We start from the raw sequence: 18,048 nt of genomic DNA, 5'->3' as shown, positions 1-18,048 counted from the left end.
CCTCAGCTTCTCCTCTGACCACTGTGCAACCCCCAAGCAGGCAATGTGTGCCATGCAGGACAGCAGCTCCACGCAAGGTGAGTACTTGAGGTGAGCATCTGTCAGCATGTCAGCTGGAGAACCCTGTATTTAAGGGCCTGATGCCTGTGCCTAGGGAGATGGGACTCAGAAACTGGGCCTGGACTGGCTGGGGCTGGGGGGAAATGCTCCTTGGTGTGAGAACCACTGACTTCACTGCTCAAGGTCACCCTTCATCTTTCTCAGCAGCCCCTGCCCCAGCATCCCTCACCCTGGATCTCACTCTTGGAATGCTATGGCCCTCCTCAAGTTTTGTTCCAGACTCTACCAGTCCCCTCCCCCACCCCCAGGTAGGGTCTTGCTCTGGCCCAGGCTGACCTGGAATTCACTATGCAGTCTCAGGGTGGCCTCAAACTCACAGCGATCCTCCTACCTCTGCCAGTGGGATTAGAGGTGTTGAGCCACCACTCCCAACATTTTTGCAAATCTAAACTCAAGGATGAAGGTTATAGCTGAGGCTCGGTCATAGCAAATCCTTGGCCAACTGACACACCCCTGAAGGCTGAAGCCAAGGGAGCCAAGGAGCAGCTAACCTTACTGCAAGCACACAGCAGCAGGGGCTCTGTTCTGAGCCCTGGACTCCATTCTCTTCCAACCAAGGAACTCTGGGCTCTGCCACTTACTGGTGGGGGAAGGCGGGGAGGGGAAGTGTGCAGTGGGGAGGGACATAAGCTTCTTTAGGCTCTGATGCTTGTAATTCTCCAGGCACAGCTTCAGAGGGATGACTCACAATCCGTGCCTCCTGAGGCTGGCCGCCTAGAGCAGCTCCGAGCAGGCAAAGGAGCCTGTGGTGAGGCAATGGCTGGGGAAGAGGCATCTCACGGGGTGACGGCAATGTGTGGGGCTGTAAAGCTACATAATCAAAAGTCTGAATTGTGCTGTTGTGTGTGTATATAGAGGCCAGAGTACAGTGGGGGTTATTCCTCTCAGCACGACCTTTGAGACAGGATCTCTCATTGGCCTGGAGCTTCTCTTGGCTGGTCAGCAAGCCCCAGGAATCCACTGTTTGTCTCTACCTCTCCAGACCACAGGCAAGTGCCAGCATTTCCACATGGCTTCTGGGAATTAAAACCAGGTCCTCACGCTTATGAGGCAAGCACTTGACTAAGTTCTGTGAACTGTGAATTTTACTGTACAAAAATGTCAACTTGAAAGCACTTAGTAAAGGAAGGGCTCGAGGCTAAATGAACCTGGATGTTTCCAATTCCGATGGGAATTACACCAAGAGGATGCACACGAGTTTGTCATGGTGAGGGCTGTGTCTCAAGACTGTCACCTTCCCTTAGGTGGCAGCAGTGACACAGGGTGTCTAGCAGATTTTCTGGGTAACTGGAAATTGCATCTCCATGGTTTGTGGCCCCCCACCCCTGCAAAGCCTTACTGACATCTTCTCTGTGGGGTGGGACTGTGGTCAGTGGGAGCAGGTAGGTGGCAGTTAGGTGACTTAAAGAAGGAAAATCACGAAGGAACAGGGAGGCAGAGGAGAGAACGCAGCCAGGAGTCCCTGGGATCACAGACACATGTTCCCGGCATAGAATCTTTATTACACGTTTGCATTGCAGTGAGAGGCCCACATACAGGCCCAGCCTCGCCCGATCTTGACTCGTCCCATGAACACGATACTCGACTGTTAGCGCTAAGAATACTGACCGGCTCTCCTGCCCCCGGTCTAGGCAGAACAGAAGCAGCAAGCACAGCCCTTCCAACCCTTCCCCGCTGGGTTACAGCCTGACAACATCTGGGTCATGTGACGACTACAGTCACATACAGTTTGTCATGCAGTCTGTGGTGTGTGGAAGTTGCTTAAGGAGTCAAGGTGCACCTCAGATGCTGGAAGGACAGCACTCCGGCTCCCTGCTGACTGTACAGCCTCAAATTCTGCCTTAAAATGAGCATCCTGTCGTGGGGGAACTCCTCTCCTAAACCCAACTGCAGTCTCCCTGCCATCAGATCCCACCGGGTACCAATGTGCTGCAGTCAGGCCAGGTCCCCCTGAGCTCACCCCTCCCTCACTGTGTGGGGGAGGGGGTCTTCCACCCAGGCAGTGAGCCTCCTAAAAGCACCATCTGTCTTTCAAGCATAAACCATGCCGAAGGCTCAGAAACCTCACTGTGCCACAGCAGGGATATTTTGGAGACTTTAGCTTGTGATCAATAACCACATTCCAGATATAAAGGGTTCCACATGGACTCGGGTGTGGCTTTTTAAGACTGTCAGAATATCCTGAGAAGAGGGGTTTTAGGGCATATTTTCTAGATGAATTCCTTTTTAACAAACCAAGAGATAGTAAGGCAGTCTAGTGGAGGGCTTTAAACTTACTGAATCCTCAAGGGAAAAAACTGCAGCAGCAGGCCAGTGCGCTGGCACGCTGTGATGCACTGCGGGGAGGGGTGGTGTGGAGACAGGGCTGGAGGAGGGAGCTGCTTCCTCACCCTCAGCAGCTTGGCAGCCAGAAGCACCAGCAGCTCGGCTGTTCCCCCGGGTGCATGGAGCTGGGCCAGCAACCTCACTAGGCTGTCGAATGCTGACAGCACTTCAGGATGAGGTGAAGTGGCCAGGGGTGGTGTCAAAGGCATCTCTGACCCTCTTCCTCAGCCCGTAAGCACTAAGTCTTATAGTGAACTCTAAAGCAAAACAGGCAGTGTGTGTGTGGGGGGGGGGGGGGGGGCTGGGGGACTACCATGCGGTCAGAAGCAGTGATACATGACATCCATTTGTACGCTGATAAAATCGCCTCAGCTTAAAAAATGAGCCCTGCCCCCAGCTGCTGGGAGAAGACGCTGCATATTCTCGGGGAGAGCCCAAGTGGGCTCCACAGACCAGGCAGGAGGGGAGACTGTGGGACTAGGTAGCACAGTAATCTTGGTGAGCTCAGTGTGGGATGGAGCACACGTTTCATTTCATAAAGCGACAGGAAGCCACAGTGCCTTGGTTGACTGGACATGAGTGGGGAGAAGGGAACCCACTTATTTTACTCTGAAGTGACTTCTTGGAAGAAAAGGGAGCCCACTCAGGCCGTGAACTGAGGAAGCATCATTGACATGGAGTGAGCTGCTTCTCACAGGAGATAAATTGCCAATTTGCCAGTCGTGTGATAAAGTACTCTGCTACAGAAATTTTAAAGCAGGAAGGACCAAGAAGCAAGCTGATCAAGTCCTTGGGCACTGTTAAGAGCCAGGATGAAGAGATCAACACTTGTTCTTGTCTAAGAAATAATTTTCTAGCAAAATACACACTTTATTAAATGTCAAAGCCAGCAGCGCTTCCAGGCCAATATAGATGCTCAAAGGAAACACGGACATTGTGCGCACGCAGGCATAAACCGGAAGAATAAAAAGCCAGGCCATAAATACACCAGTGGTTGTGTGATGGGCATCCCATCCTTTTGCCCAGCCCCTGAGAAACTATAGGGGCAACCTCTCCAACACTGCTGTGAAGAGCCTGGGCCTGTGAAAATCAGGCTGCAGGAATGTGTTTGTACTGGTGTGACCACATGGCTCTGGGTCCCAATCAGGCACCCATACCTAAGGACATAGCTGGGCCACAGCTTTTAAGTGACACACAGAGAAGACACATTTATAGAACAGGGTGGAAATTGAAGTACTGTCTCCTTGTCACTGCCCAGGTACCATGTTTGCCCTTCCAGTCTCAAGTTTCTGCCATTCCTTCCTCTGGCTTCCCACCTCCAGGCAGTTACACAGCAGAATCAGGTTCTGCTTTGCATTCCTATGCACCCTGCTCCAGAAGGCTGGGTGTCCACCTGTCACTGCTCAGCTGTCATACCAAGAGCCCAGAGGTAGGTGTGGTCTGGGTCCTGGCCACATACCTTTCACACACCCACTACCTTGCCTTAAAGTCCCAGCATGTGGAATGAGGCCACCTCCACCGAGAGCCCTCCTGGAGGGAAGGCTTCAGCACACTCCGTTCTTGCCAGAAGCCTAGCGCCTGGTCAATAGCAGAATCTGCTGACGGAAACAGCAACTGGGTCCCTCTGAGGGTCACAGTGTGAGCACATTTTCTCAGTGTTGTCACTGTGATTATGTGCAGGAAATAGTGTTAAAAATCTTCCATGTACCTTCCTTCCTACTGAATTGGCTCAAGTTAATTTCTAATAAAGAAACCAAACCAAACCAAGTTTCCATTAAATGAATCCCTCAGGCTTGTCTACCCGGCTGCCTGAAATGGCAGGTGCACAGATGCTCCCCTGAACTCCTGCCACGGAGGCACTGGTGGGACCTGATGGCACCGAGTGCAGGTGCTTCCTCACCAATGGCTTAGATGTGGAAGTAGTGAGGGAGGGGGAGACACAGTGACAAATGTGGTGACAGGAAAGACTTCTAGAGCCCTCTCACCCACTCATGGCTTCTGACTGAATTCTGTACTAGAGTGTGATGTCATCCCTTGCATGTATGATTCGTCAATAAGCCCAGGGCCAGGGCTGGGCTGAAGCCTCTAGAAACAAGCCTCCCTGTCCTGCCTCCCTCAAAACCCCCTAGCATTAAGCAGCTTTCTGTCAAGCCCTACCTCACACTGGACCTTCTGAACTTGTTCCACAACAATGACTCACCAGCTCCAACACTATTCCTTGAACGCAGCCACCAACATTTTTGTCTAAGGTCTGCGGCACCTACACTGAGTTTCTGTGAAACCTCACCATGCACTCTGAGAGCGAACTGCTGTCTAATCACTTACTCCCTTCCCATGTACTCTTGGAATACTGGGACCAACTACTTAATTCCTCTGCTTAGAACTCCTGCCTGGCCTCAGGGCAGGCCTCTGAAGGATGCCCATTTGATTTGCCTGTATGTAAGTCTTGGCTTAAGCTACCTTTTTGCCCCCAGCTGTTCCTTAAGGAAAATTTTAAGAATTCCCCATTTTGGTCTTGATTCTGATCATACAAAGATGACGCAAGCCATAAGAAGAGGTCAAGCAGTACTGCTCAGGCAGGCAGGACAGCAGGTGTCAGGCAAGCCAATAGAAGACCTTTGGAGCCCAAAGATCCTTCTCTCCCTTCCACAGGCAACGCAGAACACACCTTCTGGAGAAACCCATTCCCCAGGCCATGGTCAGACAGTGACATGTCAGCTCTCTGAGAATGGAGCCCTTGAGGAAGCACAGGTGGCCACTGGCCAGGCAGTTCCCAGGCACTATCAGGAGCTGGAATAAAGTCTGGGGCAGTGCTTGGAGCCAGGAGCCTGGGCTGAGCACTGCACATACTATATTGGGTTTTGCCTTTACTTTCTAAAATATTCTTTTTTTTTTTTTTTTTTTGGTTCTCCAAAGACATAGTGATACTCCCTTTCCCTTCTTGATAAGACACCTGACCACTTCCCAAAGCAAGTGCTTTGTGCTATGACTGGCAGTAGACCTGTTATCCCCCGTGACCAGGGCAGCCACCAGGGGCTCCATTGCACAAATTCTAGACTCCCAATTAACAATGTAAATCTAGGACATCACTCCTTTCCTCCGCCCACCTTCCATCCACCTGAGAGACAGTCTCAGCTGCCTGTGGCCAGCCACAGATCCAGGATCCCTAAGAGTGTAAGAGAAGAGGAGATGTCCATGGACTTTGCTCCAGCCGTGAGCTCTGTGGTGTCACTGTCGAGATGTGACCATAGTTCTCTGGAGGGACATTCTTGCTCACCAATGGGACTACGGTAAGTTAGTTTTCTGACAGTGTATCCTCAGAGCTGGCTCTGTCACGCAGTGCCTTCCCAGTCACCCTGAGGCTCTACAGCACCGTTGGTCACCTTCTTGACTTTCTTCATATTTTCCATCACCCCTGATGTTGTCACTCTGAAAAAGAAACCAAAATAATCAGGGACCCTCTACAAAGCCACCAGATCTAGGTGGTGTCCTGACCATCTCCTCAATAGCTGTGTGACGTTGGCCAAGATTTCTCTAGGACTTAAACATAATAAAGAATTCTAGGGCTGGAGAGATGGCTTAGTGGTTAAGCACTTGCCTGTGAAGCCTAAGAACCCTGATTCAAGACTTGATTCCCCAAGATCCAGATGTAAGCCAGATGCACAAGGGGGCACATGCATCTGGAGTTTGTTTGCAGCGGCTGGAGGCCCTGGTGTGCCTATTTTCTCTCTGTCTCTCTTCTATCTCTCTCTCTGCTTGCAAATAAATAAATAAAATAATTTTAAAAAATATTTTAAAATGAAGTATTTCCTTTGGCCATGCAGGTGGGTCTGGCCAGCAGCACTCGCAGTGGGGCCAGGCAAGTGGAGGACAACCGAGCAGGGGTGTGTTAACAAGATATCTACCTAGAAGAGAGAGAACAGCCGCCCCACAGTGCCTCCTCCACTAAATGTGGTGACCCTTGCTTGACACTGCCCGGAATGTCTGTCAGCTCTTGCCACCACACCAGGCTATAATCAAATGGCTTGAATGAAGTAGCCATGGGCATATCTGCCTCTCTAGCTAAACTGTGTTTTGGAGCCTTATGATGTGGGAGGTCTAGGCAGATGACTCCACTCATTTACTCTTCCAGTCCTGTTTCCTGGCAGAATGAATGCAGAAAGAATGGAGGGGTTAGTGCAATTTCAAGGGCCACATTCTGGAATGGGAACCCAAGGAGACCATTTCCAGCCCTGATAGCACCCATCCCCCGTATTAGATGCCAGAAATAGCTAGATCATTAAGGCTGTGCACAGCCTGGAAAGCTCTTAGGTTGTTAACTAAAATTTCATTGAATACTCTTCAACTTGCTGAATTTTCTACATATATTTTGTTATGAAAATCGGTAGACTGAGATGTAGAAGAAGCATGAAGAGAAAAAGCCCCTGTAACTTCCAACTGTGTCCTTTCCAGGCCGGGACAGAGTAGTGTAGGCCTGGTGGGGTGATGGCCAGAGGAGGGCCAGAAGCGGTTCCTCTGGATGCGCTCCACCCTGGGGAGCACAGCTCAGTCCTCAGGTACCACCAGGACTCACTTCCCACATGTGTGTCTGCCCCACAGAGGAGAATGGGGAATTCATGACTGGGGACCACAGGTGTGGAAAGTCAGGCAGTGGGCCCTTTGGGTGAGGCTTGCTAGAAAGATGCTGTACTTGTTGGGGTGTGTGTGGCTGGAAGGCACAGGGATAATTACTCCCCATATTAGACTTTCTTCTGTGGTAGGGATTAGACCTAGCTGCTCTCAGAACACCCACCCACCAATGTGGCTGATATTTCACAGAGAGCTAATGACCTTCTAGAGCACTGAGGCCAGGGCTCTGCTTGCCTCTGGCATGAATTATTTCTGGAGGACTTAAGAGGTGTCATCCAGAACACATCGTGCTCCCAAGTAGGAGATGACAGCCCCAGGCGCTGTGCCACTCCCACTTCCTGAGAGGCTGCAGTGGGTACGCGCTCCATCCACGTGAGCACCACTGGCGCGCGCACGTATGTGGTCTGTCCTGCCCGTCACACTTTACCAATCCACAGAACTTCCCCCACAGCCCCTTCCTCCTTCATGCCACAGTACCAGGGGTAGAATCCAGGGGTCTGTGGACAGTAGACAATGTCTCTGCTCCCGAGCTCTGTCCAATCCCAACAGCAGCATTCACAGCTAAAGAGAACCCCTAGGAGAACTTTCTGGTACAATTTCCTCACTGAGCACTCTGCCTCCATCAGGTCCTAGAGTCCTCTGTTCACATCAAAGCCCAAGCTGAGCTGAGCTGGCACACCCTGGCTATGCCACTGCCTTGGGCTTGAAAAAGCAGCTGACACCTATGCAGCCCTTCTGCCACTGCAGAGCAAGCAACACTGGACAGCTTGGCTCCACAAGGCCCGAGAACACCCTTGGCATGACCTGAACTCGTGTGCCTTGGAACAACAATATAAACTGAGGACACTAATGAATCACATCCCCCACTTCCAACATTCCCACTTTCCAGGATCTTGCCAACATGAAGAATACATTCTCTAGCTCTCATGAGATTATACACGTACTATGCCCGACTTTTTTTTTTTTTTTTTTTTTGAGGTAGGGTCTTGCTCTAGCCCAGACTGGTCTGGAATTTCTTATGTTGTGAACTGGCCTTTATTTTATCTTGTTTTTTTAATGAGAGAGAGGGAGGGAGGAAGGATTGGCATGCCAGAGCCTCCAGCCACTGCAATCAAACTCCAGACACATGCACCACCTTGTGTGCATGTGCAACTTTGCACACTTGTGTCACTTTGTATGTCTGGCTTACGTGGGACATGAAGAGTCAAACATGGAACTTTAGGTTCTGCAAGCAAGCACCTTAACCACTATACCATCTCTCCAGGCCCCCCCCTTTTTAAAAATTTATTTGCTTGATGTTACTTGATTGAGTTCCCATGAGATTTAGAATTTAGACCCAGTAGAATTTGTTTGCATTACCTGTTTTCTTGATGTTTTTTGAAAGATTATTATTTGAATACATTATTATGTTGTAATAAAAAAAGTTATTTACTTGAGAGAGGCAGAGAATGAGCACGCTAGGGCTTTCAGCTGCTGAAAATGAACGAACTCCAGATGCATGTAGCACTTTGTGCATCTGGACTACATGGGTCCTGGGGAATCAAATCTGGGTCTTTGGCTTTGCAGGCAGGTGCCTTAACTGCTAAGCCATCCCCCAGCCTTTTTTTTTTCTTTTTTTTTTAATTTGAGAAAGAGGCACATAGAGACAGAGAAAGAATGGGCGCACCAGGGCGTCCAGCTACTACAAACAAACTCCAGACACATGTACCACCTTGTATATCTAGCTTACATGGGTCGTGAGGAGTTGAACCTGGGTGCTTTCACTTTGCAGGCAGGCACCTTAACCACTAGGCCATCTCTCCAGCTTGCCTTTTTTTTTTTTTTTTTTTTTAAATTTTATTTACTTGCAAGGAGAGAGTGGAGGAAGAGGGAATGGAATGGGTATGTCAGGGCCTCTAGCCTCTGCAAATGAACTCCAGACATATGTTCACTCTGTGCGTCTGGCTTTATGCAATACATGATCCCAGGCTGTCAGGCTTTGCAAGTAAGCTCTTTTACCTGCTGAGCCATTTCTCCAGTCCCCACCCCCTTGACTTTCACACAGAACCACCAGCAAAGATGTGCACCACCAATGTTCAGTATCACCAGAGGAAGACTAATGCCAAAGCAAGACCTTAAAAACACCTGCTGAGACACATGCATCCTCTCAAGGTGACAGCTGAGGACAAGGCCATGGGGAGAAGTCCCACCACACCATTCTGCAGGTCAGTTTGGTAGAGGATGCCATGACCCAGCCCTTCAGCCAAGTACCAGGTCACTCAAAGAGGAGGGGAAGTAAGCCATGTTTGTAGAGAGTCACCGAGCAGCGGGCCTTCAGCTGCTGTGTTTGTACCTCTTCCAACAAGTCCCTTGCTAGATCTGGTACTTCTGGGAAAGGCATAGCTGCCAGACTCCCAGGCTATAAAAAGGCACTTCTTACTCTGTGCAGGGATAAAGTGCTGTTGGGACCCATCTTCAGGATCTGCCTTCCACACACTGCCCCAGAGAGGCAGCCAGCATGAAGGGCTGTCACAGCTGGCCTAGGGTGAGGGAGCCAAAGGTGCAGTGTGGGGCAGGCAGGGTGTCTCCACAAAATGCCAGCTCGTCAGACTCACAGGTGACACCCAAACTATGTTCAATCCAGAAAAGCACTGCCCTTTCTTGAAATGATACCCTCAGTCCCTCACCCCATGACTCACATGGGAAGAGTTACTGTCTGCTATAAGCAGCCACGCAGGCTGACTGAGGACCAGCAGCACACTTGCTGTGACTCAGGAGATGCCGTTTTCAGACAGAAGCGGCCATGCTTGCAGGCCTGATGGCCTGTCAGTCAAGAATACTCACAAGCTTTTTGCCACTGGGAGCTCCAATGGTGCTTAATAGGATGGAGGTTGACTTCTTCCTTGATGCTGCACGTCAAGCTAGCTCCCATGTCCATGTCCTTCTGCTAAAATTGCTACCTCTGAGCAGCAGAATGCTGGCTGCAGCCCACTACACACTGTGCCCTTTCAGTTAGGCAAGGAACAGAGGGAAGAGAGGCATAGCTTACACAGATTCCATTCCCAGGTCATCTTCCTCCTGAGACAGTTGTAGGTAGGGATTATCTGAAGCCGGGCGGAACTTATACCCCGTCAAGACAAAGAAGACCAGTGTGGCTGCTTCATCCAGTAGCTGCAAATTTAAAAATCACCCCAAAAGAAAAGGGTTAGCAATGCTGCTCTTCAGGAGGAAGTGGAACTAAGCAAGATGACATCATCTCCCTCACTGCTCCCACTGGCCAGTTACCAATGGAGCCATGCAGGGGGCACTCTGGCCAGAGCTGCCTGCAGAGAAATCTTCATAGAAACCCATTTTTCCTTTTCTTTTTTTAAATTATATTTTACTTATTTATTTGCAAGGAGAGGGTGAGAGGGAAAGAAAGGGAGAGACAGACAGACAGAATGAATGAATGAATATGGTATGCCATGGCCTCTGTCCACTGCAAACAAACTCCAGATGCATGCATCACTTTGTGTATCTAGCTTTTGTGGGTATTAGGGACTTGAACCCAGGTCGTTAGGCATTGCAGGCAAACACTCTAAATGCTGAGCCATCTGTACAGCCCTTCCCCCATGCCCTGCTTTTTTCTTTTGGTAAGAAGTCTTGCTGTATAGTCAAGCTGGCCTTGAGCTCCTTTTGCCTCCCATATGTTATAGATGTAAGCTACCACAACCAGCCACACTGATACCTATTAAGAGCTCATTTTACATCCATATCTATTTTTCTTTTCCTTTTATATTTTCAAGGTAGGGTTTTAATCCAGCCCCAAAACTCACTCTCTAGATCCAGCCTGGCCTGGAACTCACAGCAACCCTCCTGCCTCAGCCTTACAAGTGCTAGGATTAAAGGCTACGTGTAATACACCACCACACCTGACTTGCATTTTTTTTTTTTTAAATTTTGTTCATTTTTATTTATTTACTTGAGAGTGACAAGACAGAGAAAGAAGGAGGGAGGGAGGGAGGGAGGGAGGGAGGGAGGGAGAGAGGAAGAGAGAGAGAAAGAATGGGCACGTCAGGGCCTACAGCCACTGCAAATGAACTCCAGACACATGCGCCCCCTTGTGCATCTGGCTAACGTGGGTCCTGGGGAATCAAGCCTCAAACCGTGTTCCTTAGGCTTCACAGGCAAGTACTTAACCGCTAAGCCATCTCTCCAGCCCTTTTCTTTTTTCAAGAGACAGGATCTTATGTATCCCAAGCTGGCCTTAAAGTCACTACCTAGATGAGAATGATCTTGAACTCCTCATCCTCCTCCCTCTACCTCCTGCTGTGGTTACACCAGTTCATTTTATCCTACTTTGTCCTATAGTGCCTAAAACATCAAATGAGCTCTCCAGAGCCAAGGTATAATGTGTAAGTAACATCTCATGGCTGACTCCAGCCATTCATCAGCTCTAGCATTTTGTAGAGATACTTTATGATTAAAATAATAGTAGGGCAGCCGGGCGTGATGGCACACACCTTTAATCCCAGCATTCCGGAGGCAGAGGTAGGAGGATTGCCATGAGTTCGAGGCCACCCTGAGACTACATACTGAATTCCAGGTCAGCCTGGACCAGAGTGAGACCCTACCTTGAAAAACAAACAAACAAAAAAAAAGTAGGGGGCTGGAAAGATGGTGTAGCAGTTAAGGTACTTGCCTGCAAAACCAAAGAATCCAGGTTTGATTCCCCAGTACCCACATGAGCCAGATGCACAAGGTGGCACATGTGTTTGGAGTTTGTTTGCAGTGGCTAGAGGCCCTAGTGTGCCCATTCTCTCTCTGTATCTGGCTCTCTCTCTCAAATAAGCAAATATTTTTAAAAATAGTAGGGCAAACAATAATCTAAAAAGGCCAAAACTGGGTGTGGTGGTATACATCTTCAATACTAGCACTCAGGAGGCAGAGATAGGAGGATTATCTTGAGTTCAAGGCCACCATGAGACGACATAGTGAATTCCAGGTCAGCCTGGGCTAGAGGGAGACCCTGCCTCGGAAAACCAAACCAAAACAAAAAGCCTCAGAGCAAACAAAGAGAGCTGGACTGGAAACCACTGTGGCCCTGTGAGTGAAGGCAAAGACGCCCAGGCAGACAGTGAATATTCCACTCTCTGCCTGAGGCAGTTCTCTTTGAAGATTGAAAACTGAAAACCAAAATCAATAGTGCAAGTATTTGCAGATTCTCATGTAATCCAGCAACTTTTCTGGATGCACAGATATTTTAATTGTGGACCAGGAGAGAGGGAAGTCTTAGCAGTCACTCCCAGGTAAAGGAGAACCAATCTTAAGCTACATCCCAAGACGTGATCCTCAGACATGAAAGATTCTCCACATGCCCAAGAGCAGCGTACCTGGTAGAGCCACTTCCACTGAAATGGAACAGCAAATTTAAGAAGAAATGCAATGATCCTGGTGAAGTATATGTAGCATACGATCTAAGAGAGAAGAAAAACCCACAAAGAAATTAGAATACAACTTTCTTCCAACAATTTGCTCCCACAAATTAACTATGTAACAGAAAACAATGTGACCCTTCCAGTGCAAGTGAAGGAACATGGCAGAGGGAGCTGGTGCTCGCTAGCCACACCTGAAAGAGCTCTCTATCCCTAGGTGGCCAAAACACCAATCACATGCACCCCAGGGAGGGCAAGATCCTTTAGTATGGCTGCTCTGGCCCCTTCCTCCCTACCCACATACAGATCTCCAATGTGTCTCCAAGAAACATCTTTCTATTTCCCAGCAGCAACTGAAATAAAGCCACACAGGGTACACGCTGGCTTCTGGTCCCTTCACCTGCACACGCTGGGAGTCACACTCCTAGGGCATCTTGGTACCAGCCACTCTAACATCTTCCTCTCTCCTCCCATGATGAGGTCTCAGTGTGCTGGCCACAAGACCAGACTGTGTACTGGACCAGGCTAGTAGGCCAGGCCTGAAACCCCTGTCAAGGGCTATTCTTTAGTATACATATGCATCAATAAATGCTCTGTGGTGACACCTGTTCTGACGATGACACAAAACCCATGTAAGCAAAAACAAAACACAGAAAGAGACAGAAGAGGTAGGGGAGAGAGAGAGGAAAAAAAAAACAAAAAAAAATCTGGCAGTGTGTCTTCCTCTGCTTTTCTACTGAAGTCTCTCATGTTTGCTTGGCAGAGCAGCCTGATGTGTATCACCGACAGAAATCTCAGCAGCTACCTTTTAGGAGTCAGGGAAGCAAACTCTGGATGACCCATGCCTTACAGAACCCAAGAGACCACAATCCTGACAAATGAGCACCCATTCTGCCTCGGTGCTATGCTTGCTAGTCTCCATGCCCATCGTGGCCGTTTTTAGGTTCTATAAGATTGTCTTGGGTTGGAGGGATGGCTTAGCAGTTAAAACGTTTGCCAGCAAAGCCAAGGACCCTGGTTTGATTCTCCAGTACCCACTTAAGCCAGATGCGTAAGGTGGTGCATGTGTCTGGAGTTCACTTGCAGTGGCTGGGGAGGCCCTGGTGCACCCATTTTCTCTCTCTCTCTCTCTCTCTCTAGTAAATAAAACTTAAAAAAAAAAAAAAAAAGATTGTTTCAATTTTCTGTCCTCGAGGAAAGTACCAGCATAGCATAGACTAGTTTCCTGAGGGAAATGTGAAAGGAGAAGGTGGACACTTTAACCATCTCTAGTGGGGGCAGGCTACACAGGGCACAATGGGGATCCATATTTTCCTAGGAGAGAAGCATATACGGCAAGTCAAAAAGCAGGTCTGGCCCAGGCCTAGAGAAGTCCTTGGGAAGCTTGGCCTCCTTAGGGGCTGCCCGAGGTGTCTAACATGGATGCAACTTGATTTTCATATCAAGCATGAATTACTTTCCTAAGAATTTAAAGCCACTTTGAGAACTTAAAAGAAGTAACCTGGATATTCTATCTCCATTCTGAGAGGCAACCAGGAGTTAAGCAGCAGAGCCCACAGGCCCAGGTGCTCAGCAGCTTGGGTTTTCACCAGGTCTGTTCACTGACTGATTTTCTTCATAGATGAGGACAGTTTTTACTCACCAAGACGTAGTAATGTCTGAAAAGCTTCAGCTTTGCTAGGTTAATAGCCGCTAGAGAGAAGAACAAATGAAATGAAAAGCCATTAACTTCCCATCCATCTGGCCACTTCTACATCTGTTAAGAACTCGTCCCACCAGGTGCACACTCTCATTGCAAAGAGTGAGGGCAGGAGAGACACCAACATGACTAGAAAGGAGGCCGAGGAGCAGCTCGCTGCCCCACCAGGAAGACGTGCATGCGATGCGCACCCGCTACCAGTAGCAAGGTACAGCTACCTTCTTGGCCTCTCAGAGCACCCCTCGCTAGGATGGGCAGCAGCACACCACCACCACCACCGAAGCCAACACTGTGGGGGCGGGGAGATGGCTCAGTGGTCAAAGGCACTTGCTTGTAAAGCCAGATGGTGTGGGCTTGATATCGACCCCAGTACCCGTGTAAAGCCAGATGCACAGAATGGCATGTATCTGGAGTTTTTTGTAGTGACAAGGCCCTCCCTGGTGTACCCATACTCACGCTCTCTCTCACACACAAATAAAAATTATTTTTTGTTTGTTTTTGGTTTTTCAAGGTAGGGTCTCGCTGTAGCCGAGGCTGAAAAAAAATTTTTTTTTAAAGAAATCACCATGCATGGTGGTGCACACCTTTAATCCCAGCACTCGGGAGGCAGAGGTAGGAGGATCACCATGAGGTTGAGGCCACCCTCAGACTACATAGTGAATTCCAGGTCAGCCTGAGTTAGAGCAAGACTTGAACCCTCCCCCCCACAAAAAACCCCAACACTATGGATGGGGCTTCAGTACCAAGCAAAGCCAGAGCTACAAGAGACAGCGGCTTCTACCACCAGTACCAGCGCCAGGCTGACCCAGAGAACGATCTGAAGGCCTCCCACCAGCCATGGGGCATAATCAATGAACTATCAGAGGAACATGGCAAATTTCTCTTTGGTTTTCATTAAGTGTTTTGTATAAGCTCTTTAAATATAGCTCCCTGGCTAGGGCCTACCTCCACAAATGCTCAAGGTCAGCTGAGCCAGGACACCCCACTTCCTAACACTGCCTATGGCTATGAAATATTGATGACCACAGAGGGTAGCCTGGCTCCCTCCCCGATTAGCAAGCTTTTCATTCATCATTGCTTTCCCACAGGAGGCAAATTAATTTTGCTTAATAGCATTCAATTACTGATTCAGTTTAGTAATGGGACTGTGGGTGGCAAAGGTTCAAATTTCCTCTTCCTCTCCCCTCTGGCTCATGAGTAGTGGGGGGCAATCAAGCTTGGGATTCCCACAGAAATTCTGGAAATCTTGCATTATCTCCAAGGTGATTATCAACTAACAGTGCTTTAAGAAGTTCCTCTGAGAAACCCAATGCACCCAAGACAGTGACTCAGGAAGTCTCCCCAGAAAGTCTGCAGCTGAGCTGAAAGGACCTGCAGAGTAGCGATGGCTGTGTGCTTGTGCCTACACGCATGCACGTAAGGATTTATGCACACATGCAAAGCACATGGAATAAGGAGAGCATGGGATAGATCACGGAACACTATCTTAACCTCTTCAGAGATCTTTATGTATTTTAAACATTAAACTCTCTGGTTCTCATCTCTTTGTTCACCCAGTTAATATAAGGTGACTAAGTCCCTACTAGAACGAGGCCTCAGACACAGGCAATGCTCCTGGATGGATGCAGCACCCGTTTTGCTGTTGGGGACTCTGTCTGGAAGCTAGCTGTATTTGAAAGGCATGAGATAAATAAGAGTGTCCAAGGATTTGGCACATCACCCACATACACAACGCTGTTCCCTGCTCCTGACAGAAGTCAGCAGGAGGACCAGCTCCCACTGTGCTTTGCAGCAAAAAGAGGGACTGGGGCCACACAGGTCTCACTAGGTAAGAGCAGGGAGGGGGAGCAGAAGAGGCCACGTCTGACATCATGGGCCACTATGTCACACCCCCAGACTAGGTAGTTACTTTCTGAAGAGAGGCAGGCTACAAATAGCTTTGTAACTGAGCCTGTGCGCCTCATATCTCACACTAGTGAAGAAACATTACCACAGCACAGTGCCATGCCACCCAGGGCTGACAGATGGACCTTGGGAACAAGCAACATTGTCTCTAAGAGACAGGCACCTAAAGAACCTAAGGCTCTTTCCAAAATTACCAGTCATCATGATATCATGACAGGGAAGACATGGGTTAGGGGCACTGCTGGCAGGAATCTGGCCCTTGAGGCTCTCACTTGGGTTAGCAAAACCTGAGCATATTTTTTGCCTTTATGTAGAGGGAGTCCCAAGGCCTCAAAGCATGCTAAGCAGGTGTCCTACTTACCACTGAGCCACATGCCTGCCCCTGTGAGCTTTCTCAGTGGAGGAGATACAGAAGAGCAGAGTGGCAAGAGCGAACTCTGTGCATCTGAAAGTCTGGGGCTCAAATTCCAACCATGCTGCTAGCTACCCGTGTGATACCAGAGAAGTCAGCTAGCTTTCCTGAGCCTCAGTTTCTTCTCTGCTATGGCAGGAACAATAACACCTATCCTTAGGGCTGTGAGGAGCAATAGTAGAACAGTATACAGAGAGCAAACAGCTCGCAGGAAGCTCCTGAAGACCAGATGGGACACTACTATCATCATATTAGGATAAGGCTGAAGACATGGCTCAGTAGTTACAGGAGCTTGCTTGCAAAGCCTGATGGCCCAGGTTCAATTTCCCAGCATTCATGTAAAGGGAGATGCGCAAAGTTGCACATGTGTCTAGAGTTCATTTCCAGTGGCAGTAGGCTCTAGTGTACATATTTTCTCTCTCTTGTAAATAAATAATTATATACACATACACACACACACCCATATTAGAGCTGGAGAGATGGCTTGGTGGTTAAGCATTTGCCTGTGAAGCCTAAGGTCCCAGGTTTGATTCTCTAGTACCCATGTAAACCAGATGCACAAGGTGGTGCATGCATATGGAGTTTGTTTACAAGAGCCCCTGACCCCCACATTCTATCTGCCTTTCTCTCTCTAAAATAAATAAAATAAAATATTAAGGAAACATATTAGGATCTCATGGGACTAGCCCATATTAGAGGTATCATTTACTATGTCACAGTCACTGTCACAGACTCTAGTAAGTAACCTAGAACATTTAAATAGGGACCTAGGGCTGTCAGCAAGCCTGGGCTCTCCCAGAATTGGCAACCTTGCCTGCTATATGCACAAAATGAGTCAGGGTGCTGAGCAGGGGTGGACCAGCCAGAGGGTGAGACCTCCCAGCACTGTGCCAAGAAGCTAGCAGCAGGTCAAATCTCCCTCTGTTTTTCTTCTAAAGATTTTCTCCAAATTAATAAGGCTAGCAGCTTGCTGTTCTCTTATACCTCAGCGGGGAGCTGGGTTCTCTTGGTTGTGAAAGTTCACTAAGGCTGGGATGGCTGTTTCTGACCCTATCACACTGGAATAGCAAATATGGTCAAAGAATGAGCAAAGGGAGAGGGAAAATGCTCTGAATTCCAGCCCCTGCAGCATTATAATTTAGAGAGCCTGTCCCGGGGCTGCACTTCCTTCTCTAGGGTCCTGCCCCTCCTCTGGAGGACTTCTTTGACAATGATTCTGCCCAAGTTGCCTGGAGAGCACTGTCAGGAGAACCCAAGTGGCCTTACAGAATCTGGGTGGGGCTCAGCTACAGAGGTTGAAGCACCCTTGAGGAGGGGAGGGATAGCATGTCAGGGCTCCTCCAGGCTGACAGTGGATTCTTCTTCCCGGTCACATGGAAAAATGGCCTTGACTACGGAGCTTGTCAAGGGTTTCTTCCTGACAAGAGTGGAGCAAGTGCCACATGCTGGCCAATAATTAGCAACTCAAGAGCCAGCACACAACAGCCACAGAGGCACAGCCTCCCTATGTGTCACCCCCTCTCCCCAAGTCACAGGGACAGTGAGCCAGACACACAGCCGCAACA

General features: G+C 48.9%; 1 protein-coding gene across 1 annotated transcript in view; it reads right to left on the bottom strand.

Annotated features, from left to right (window-relative positions):
- Nucleotides 1-1,601: 1,601 nt before the first annotated feature.
- Nucleotides 1,602-18,048, bottom strand: part of Gpr107 (G protein-coupled receptor 107) — a 72,894-nt gene continuing 56,447 nt past the window's right edge. The window contains exons 15-18 of the mRNA XM_012952007.2: nt 14,110-14,159; nt 12,426-12,509; nt 10,103-10,224; nt 1,602-5,874 (exon numbers count right to left, since the gene is read on the bottom strand). Coding sequence (XP_012807461.2) covers nt 5,778-5,874; nt 10,103-10,224; nt 12,426-12,509; nt 14,110-14,159 — 353 coding nt within the window. The 3' untranslated portion in view covers nt 1,602-5,777. The remainder of the gene's footprint in view (nt 5,875-10,102; nt 10,225-12,425; nt 12,510-14,109; nt 14,160-18,048) is intronic.

This window comes from Jaculus jaculus, chromosome 1 (assembly GCF_020740685.1).
Source record: "Jaculus jaculus isolate mJacJac1 chromosome 1, mJacJac1.mat.Y.cur, whole genome shotgun sequence".
NCBI lineage: Eukaryota > Metazoa > Chordata > Mammalia > Rodentia > Dipodidae > Jaculus > Jaculus jaculus.
The sequence above is the reverse complement of the archived record's forward strand: the minus strand, read 5'-3'. Positions and strand labels throughout refer to the sequence as shown.